The sequence below is a fragment of the Geotrypetes seraphini genome, chromosome 11, assembly GCF_902459505.1.
Source record: "Geotrypetes seraphini chromosome 11, aGeoSer1.1, whole genome shotgun sequence".
NCBI lineage: Eukaryota > Metazoa > Chordata > Amphibia > Gymnophiona > Dermophiidae > Geotrypetes > Geotrypetes seraphini.
Window position 1 is genome coordinate 25191902 of NC_047094.1, and position 7542 is coordinate 25199443.

At 43.2% G+C, this 7542-nt stretch overlaps 1 protein-coding gene across 5 annotated transcripts in view; it reads left to right on the plus strand.

Annotated features, from left to right (window-relative positions):
- LOC117369433 (vacuolar fusion protein CCZ1 homolog) overlaps window positions 1-7251 on the plus strand; it is a 69088-nt gene extending 61837 nt beyond the window's left edge. For 3 of the 5 annotated variants that reach the window (XM_033964010.1, XM_033964012.1, XM_033964015.1), the window contains exons 13-16: window positions 250-408; window positions 3774-3794; window positions 4276-4403; window positions 6923-7249. In XM_033964010.1, coding sequence (XP_033819901.1) covers window positions 250-408; window positions 3774-3794; window positions 4276-4403; window positions 6923-6978 — 364 coding nt within the window. In that variant the 3' untranslated portion in view covers window positions 6979-7249. Of the gene's footprint in view, window positions 1-249; window positions 409-3773; window positions 3795-4275; window positions 4404-6922 lie in introns of all 5 variants that reach the window. The other 2 variants (XM_033964013.1, XM_033964011.1) reach the window with 2 other exon arrangements.
- Window positions 7252-7542: the final 291 nt, after the last annotated feature.

Here is a 7542-nt window from a genome sequence, read left to right on the forward strand (position 1 = left end):
TGTTAGTGAGGTGGACTCCCATGATAGTGTTGGGTGTGTGTATTTGGTATAAACATTGGTTTCCATTAAAATAGGTTATTTTACCTCAGCATGGTATTTTACCACAGACCCCATTTTATGCAATGAGACCTAGTAGCTCAGGTTGATAGTATCCCCCCTCCCCACACACACACACTTAATGTTCTCACATTGCTTTCTACATTGTGAATATTTCTTTGTGGTACAGCGTTGTTCTCCTTATGTTTATAGATCTGAAAAGGAGCCCCAGTTTAAGTTCATTTACTTTAATCACATGAACTTGGCGGAGAAAAGTACAATTCACTTGAGGAAAACGCCGAGCATCTCCCTCACTTCTGTGCCTCCTGATCTAATGAAAATCCTCGGAGACATCAATAGTGATTTTACACGGTGAGTTTCTCTCTCTTTTACTCTGGAGCATCTCTGCTCTTAGCTCCCAAAACTGCTTTTTTATTCCTCTACATTTTCATAGCATTTACACATGGCTCTTCTAACCAGCAGAACAGCAATTACCTTATCAAAAATGGGGGGGTCTCACTTTCATCCTATATTCGTTTCATCAACCCGACCCCATCCCGGACGATACGGTAAGCCGGGATAGGAGGGATGCCTCCTGTCTCCCGTCCCGGCCTCTAACTTTTTTTAATAACCCCCCCTCTCCCCCGGCGCACACTTACCTGCCATTTTTAATCCCTGGTGGTCCAGCGGTATATGGGTCAGGAGCAATCTTTCCACACCCTGCCCAGTGCTGAGCCTCTCCGTCCCCATTCCTTTTTGGCAGCCAGCAGCACACCCGATTGGGCCAAGCTCTTCCTGCTTCCTGCTCAGCCCCGCGCTGCTCTCTGAATGGATCCCTAGACCCGGCCAGTTCCAGCCGTCCTGCCCCTCCGCTGCCTGCTCTCGTCGGGCAGGAGGACATGTGCGGATTTCGGGGAAGCTTTTCAAAACCCAAAGTGCCGGGTTTAGAAAAGCCATCCATCAAAAAGGGGGACTTGTCCGGGGAAATCCAGATGTCTGGTAACCCTAGGTGAAACATGTTTTAAAGAAAATGATTTAAGGTCTGGAAACTTAAGCCCCCTTTTATCAAACCACAGTAGCGCATTTTAGTGTGAGGCCGGCAAGGTAAATGCTCCGACGCTCATAGGAATTGAATGAGCATCAGAGCGTTTACCTTGCTGGCCCACGCTAAAATGCTCTAGCACAGCTTGATAAAAAGGGCCCTTAAGTTTTACAGGATGTGGAGTAATGCACTTAAAGCCCAATTTTGCAAAGGTTATCAAGGTTGAAAAAGGGACTTTCAGATCGGGATGCTTACCACTTGCAATGTATTTTCCAAAAGGCTTACTGAGCACAGAGCCTTCTGTAAAATACATTTTAAGATTGTAGGAAAAAATACATGTACACTCAAACCTCGGTTTGCGAGTAACCCGGTTTGCGAGTGTTTTGCAAGACGAGCAAAACACTTAGCAAACTTTTGACTCGCAAACCGAGTGTTGACTCGATTTGTGAGCCCCCCCCCCGATAACTGGCATCACTCCCCCCCGCTCGCAAAGGCCCCCTCGCTCCAACTGGCACCCCCCCCGCGCAAACCAGCCCCCCCGCCCGAACAACTTAAACTTACCCCCCCCTCCCGTCTGGCACCGGCACGCAGGCACAGATCGTGACGGTGCCTAGAAGATCTTCCTGCTTCTGCCTGCCTTGAGCATGCATCTGTGCATGCTCAAGGACTTCTAATTCTCCCTCTCGCCGAGATTTAATTGTTCGGGTGGGGGGGCTGGTTGGAGCGAGGGGGCTTTTGCGAGCGGGGGGAGCGATGCCGGTTATCGGGGGGGGGGAAACGTATCAAAGCGAGTTTCCCCATAGAAAATAATGGAAACTCGCTTTGATAAACGAGCATTTTAGATTACGAGCATGCTCCTGGAATGGATTATGCTCGTAATCCAAGGTACCACTGTATTTTTCAGCATGTACAATGGGAACAACCATTTTACAAAAAAACTTATTAGATTAGCATCATTCAGGGCCTTTCACGTGTAAGTGGTAAAGAGAGGTAGCTGTGTAAGTAAGGGGAGATTTAGCAAAACTGCATATCCAAAGGCAGCCCATTAAGGAGGTCCCCATCCCCCAGCACAGTGGGAAGAAAAACCGGCAACGTCTGCAGCATCAGCACAAATACCACATTGATTAGCCCCTGGAAGAATCTGGTTGATCCTGAGTAGATCGCCCCATATGTCATGTGATGAGGGTAAAAGCCCCACCCTCTAATGTAGGTGGTGTTGTGTGGAATTTATCAGAACGAGAGTTGCAAAATAGTCTGTGTCCTAGTAATAATGTTATCTTTTAATTCCCTGTTTTGTCAGATATGTTTTTATTAAATTTATTATAAACCGCCTAGACCAGTGGTCTCAAACTCGCGGCCCGCCAGGTACTATTTGGAGGTCCTCAGTATTTTACAACGTTGCCCGCCTCGCTGCTGTAACCTCATGCAAGCGCTTTCCTGCATCTGTATGCAATTGTGAGGTAGAGTGGAGAGGACAATCACGTACAGACGCAGGAAAGCACGTGTGTGAGGTTACAGCAGTGAGGCGGGCAACGTTTCAGAACATAAGTTAACCATTGGAGGCAGTGCAGCTTGTGCATGTGTACGTAATCTCGTGAACTCTTCCAAAATTTGGCACCTATCCTGGCAGTGACTGCTTCATGTAAGATGGCGATTGTGTCTGGTGCTGGAGGAGGTGAGAGCTGAAGGCGGTTGCGGACGTGACCACCCGACACTTAAGGCACAAGTCAGATATTGATTCTCCCCTCTACAAAAAAAAGCCTAGAGGACTACACCAAAATCTTCTCTCTTGCAGTTGATACTTTAGAATCTAAATCACAATTTTGCAAGAGGTAAAACTCGTTATAGTTTATAAATCATTCCTTAATTGCTTCTGGTAATTTCAGCTATACACAGCTGAAAGCAGTGCAACATGCAGAAAGTGAAAAACTATCTAACCTTCACTTTCTGCATGTTGCACTGCTTTCAGCTGTGTATGGCTGAAATGATCAGAAGCAATTAAGGAAAGTTGTCATTTCTTTAATAAGACATTAACTATTTTTTCTGCGGCCCTCCAAGTACCTACAGTTCTAAAATGTGGCCCTGCAAAGGGTTTTTTTTTTTTTTTAATATTTTTTATTCTTTTTTTAAATTCTTACATCAAGTGAAATACATGTAATACATTCAATTATGAAAAAACACTTGAAATTATTATTAAATGTTCTTACAATGTGAATTAAATAAACCCTTTATCAGAATTTTATATCATATTAATATTAATATTTCCCTCCCTACCCCTTCTATATGTTCTATACATGTGTTATTATATCTGATCAATAGAATAATTTGTCAATGGTCCCCATATTTTATTAAATTTTTTAATATAACCTTGTTGTAATGCCAATACTTTTTCCATTTTATATATATGACAAATTGAATTCCACCAAAAAGTATAATTCAATTTAGTGTAATCCTTCCAGTTCTGAGTAATTTGCTGTATGGCGACCCCTGTTAAAATTAATAAAAGTTTATTATTGTTAGCTGAAATCGGACTTTGTGTTCTCATTGCTGTTCCAAATAATATGCAAAGGGTTTGAATTTGAGACCGCTGGCCTAGACGTAATGATATGTGGTATATCAAATAAATAATAAACCTGAAATTTGAAGGAACTGAGCTCCAGAACTCCATTTTTTTTTGTCTTTTTGGCTATTTCAGATGGTTTTCAACATCGGAAAGGTAAGCGCAATGTATTGCTATACAATGAAAAGTATGTTGGGAAGTTGAATGAAAACTGCAACATACAATTAGGCCTGGATTCTCTATATAGCGCCGATATCGGCATCTGCCTAAAAAGTGGCTGCCATTCGCTGTCAGTTACGCAGCAGTGCCCGTATAGAGAATCGTGCCTCCGTGAAAGATAGCGCCAGAAATGTAGGTCAAGGTTTTCCAGGGCTACATTTCTGGTGCCTGTCTTTACCGTGAATTGCGCCTACGTAGGCGCTTTACGGCACCTAATGCCACTTCCAGCATTAGCCATACCCATGGTGGCACTAGGCGCCTCCGGAGGCGTGATTCCAGCGCCTTTTATTTAGGCACCAGTAAGAGCTTTAAATTCAATGTTAATCGCTGTTTCAAATGGCGTTTCTCAATTAACTTAGGCATGTGTATTATATGTTCTCTGGCAGAAATCTGTATTTGATTTACATTCTTGTTTTAGTGTTGATGAAGATGAGGAAATCATAGTGAAGGCAATGAGTGACTATTGGATAGTGGGGAAGAAGGCTGACCAGCGGGAGCTTTATGTTATTTTGAATCAAAAAAATGCTAATCTGATTGAAGTAAATGGTAAGCATTGTCTCCCTTACTTCTGTGACTGAAATGTTTTAAATAAAGCTGATTTTGCATTCTTTTTCACTTTTTGGCCTGTCAGCTTTCTCCTGCTTCTTTTGGGTTTTGAGCTTCCTAGGAGCTATTCGGGAGAACTAATGGCAGCCATTCACGGAGCGGAGCCAGACCAGGCAGGAAGCGACAAGCTCATGCTCCTGCCTTATTTGCCACTCTGAAGCAACAAAAGAGGCTGCCGTCCAGCAGGAGCGCAGAAAGCTGGCGAGACCACACTGGGCCACCAGTGTTTTAAAAAAGGGGCAGGGGAGGTGTTTAAAAATTGTATTCGTTCCATAAGGCGCACCTACTTTTTGGGGTGGAAAAGGTGCGTCTTATGGAGCGAAAAATATGGTAAATATTCTCTCACCACTGCTAAGGAATTTTCTAATATATTGTGACTAAAATACTGTTATATCCAGGAGCGCTTTAAAAGGCATGAGTTCAGTAGTAATGCAGATTTCAGGTTTGTGTGCACTTTCCACATTCCCCACTTCTGTCCTGGAATTATTTATTCATTGATATTTTCTTTTTTGGAAGCTTCTTGGAGTGATGTGTTTGGGAGAAATTTGTCCCCCATCCTGCAAGCTCCGTCCTCGAACAGGACAGAGCTTGCAGGAATAGGGCAGGGACAGAACTCACAAAGACAGGATGGGAATGGAGAGAGATCCTTCAGCCATGAGGACAGATGAACAGGGGTAGGGAACTCTGGTCCTCGAGAGCCGTATGCCAGTCGGGTTTTCAGGATTTCCCCAATGAATATGCATGAGATCTATTTGCATGCACTGCTTTCAATGCATATTCATTGGGGAATTCCTGAAACCCGACTGGAATATGGCTCTCGAGGACCTGCTCTAGAATCATGCTACCACTTGAGACTGAATAGTTAAATCCCTAAAGAAATTCTGCAAAAAAAGAAAAGTGGCTACAAGTTCCCATGATTATCTGAAAATTATTTACACATCTGTAGTAAAACTGCACATAATAGGCTCAGGACCAGTCAGACAGTTCCTTTAGATCAGATATCTCAATCCGCAATCCAGTTGGGTTTTCAGGATTTCCCCAATGAATATGCATTGAAAGCAGTGCATGCACATAGATCTCCTGCATATTCATTGGGGAAATCCTGAAAACCCGACTGGATTCCGGCCCTCAAGGAGGGACTTTGAGACCCCTGCTTTAGATATTGCATCTTAAGAAATAGCCCAGGGAGATTCTAGATAATCCCAGGAGCCATATGCCAACTAGACCTCTGCCTCGTCAGGGTTTTCTTTTGATCTTTCATTGCCCAGCTGGAGCTATGCTGCTTGAACATTCATTTGCAGTTCTCTAGGGGAGGGGAAGTTTCCCTATTCCACGGTGCAATGAATCAGTTGAATGGCTGATTGGAAGCAGCTGTTGACTCTGGTCCCATCTGAAACAATACACTCCCTCGTACTAGCTGAGAGTCCTGGACTGTGCTTACTAATGCTGCATAAACATCATCCTCAGCCCTGGCTGATCTGTGGAAAAGGAGCTCCATTCAGCAACTGAGCCCAAGTCCCCTGTACAGCAACACACGGCCCAGTTGTTATTTGATTTTCTCGGTGTCAGATCAAAAGTGCGCCGGGACAAAGGCGCGCGCAAACAACTGAGCGCAGCGCGGAGGCGCACGCCAAAGAAAATGACTGTTTTTAGGGGCTCCAACGGGGGGTGTGTGGGGGGGAACCCCCCCACTTTACTTTATACAGATCGCGCTGCGTTGTGGAGGGTTTAGGGGGTTGTAAACCCCCACATTTTACTGAAAACTTCACTTTTTCCCTAAAAACAGGGAAAAAGTTAAGTTTCCAGTATAATGAGGGGGGTTACTACCCCCCAAACCACCCACAACGCCGCCACGATCTGTATTAAGTAAAGTGGGGGGCTCCCCAACAAAACCCCCCGTCGGAGCCCCTAAAAACAGTCATTTTCTTCGGCGCGCGCCTCCATCTTGCGCTCAGTTGTCGGCGCGTGCCTTTGTCTTCTGCGGTTGTGTCTATGAACCGATTTTCTCAGTACAGGAAGCTGGATTTTTAATGAACTGGGAGCTCTGTATGCATCACGGCTCATGCTGAAAGAAAAGCTCCAAGCCAGATCCAGGTTTCGCACACTAGCCAGGGCTGTCCTTTCTGTGAAGGGAGAAACTTGTTCATTGCTGAAGACTGGGGAGATGATAAAATGAGGAAACCCCACCTAGTGTAATGCTCTCCTGACCACACAGCATTGTTTCATTATTAATCTTTGACAGAGAATACTGATCCCTGGGGATTTCAGCTTGCAAGTGAGGAAAATGAAGCATAAGCTGTAATCGATATAGACTGGGTCTACTCTAGATGAACCCTTGGTAGGCAAACTAGCATCCTACAATTTCAGACCCATTGAAATCACGTCAGCATTGTTACAACCTGACAAAATGTACATGAACTTAGATTCTCATAGGTTTAATATCTCTTTTTACTTTGCAGAAGAAGTTAAAAAACTTTGTGCTACGCAGTTCAGCAACATTTTCTTTCTGGATTGATCTATAAAAGACTGGAAAGATGTCTTTTAAAATGGACGATAAGACATTTTTCTTTTATTTAAGAAACATGTTGGTCATATTAGTGACTGGAGTAAGAACCCTACACAACGATTGTAAGAATCAAATTTCTATCTGTATAAGATTTTTAGACTTTAAATATTTATCAGAATTAAAACAGTCTGCTTATTCATCTGTACCATTCAAGTTCTTTGTAATAATATGTTAATATTTGAGTGAAAAATAAAGTGATTTAATAATTAAAATTCAAAGGATTACTCTTTTTTTTTTTTTTTTTGTAATTGCCTCAGAGTAAAAATTTTCTTTCTAAGAATTCCTGTTTACTGAAGTGCAGTAAAGTTTTATAATTACTGCATATTAAATGTAAAAAATTAATGCATGATTAGTGGCAATGGCTGTGCACTAATTCTGGGGGGTAATCCCAGCATGCTCCCAATAAAGCTACTACACAAACAGTTCTTTATAGTATGTTAAGTATTGTAGCAATTAGCAAGGATGCACTTAGGGGTCCTTTTACTAAGGCGTTCTAGCCGATTAGCAGGCGCA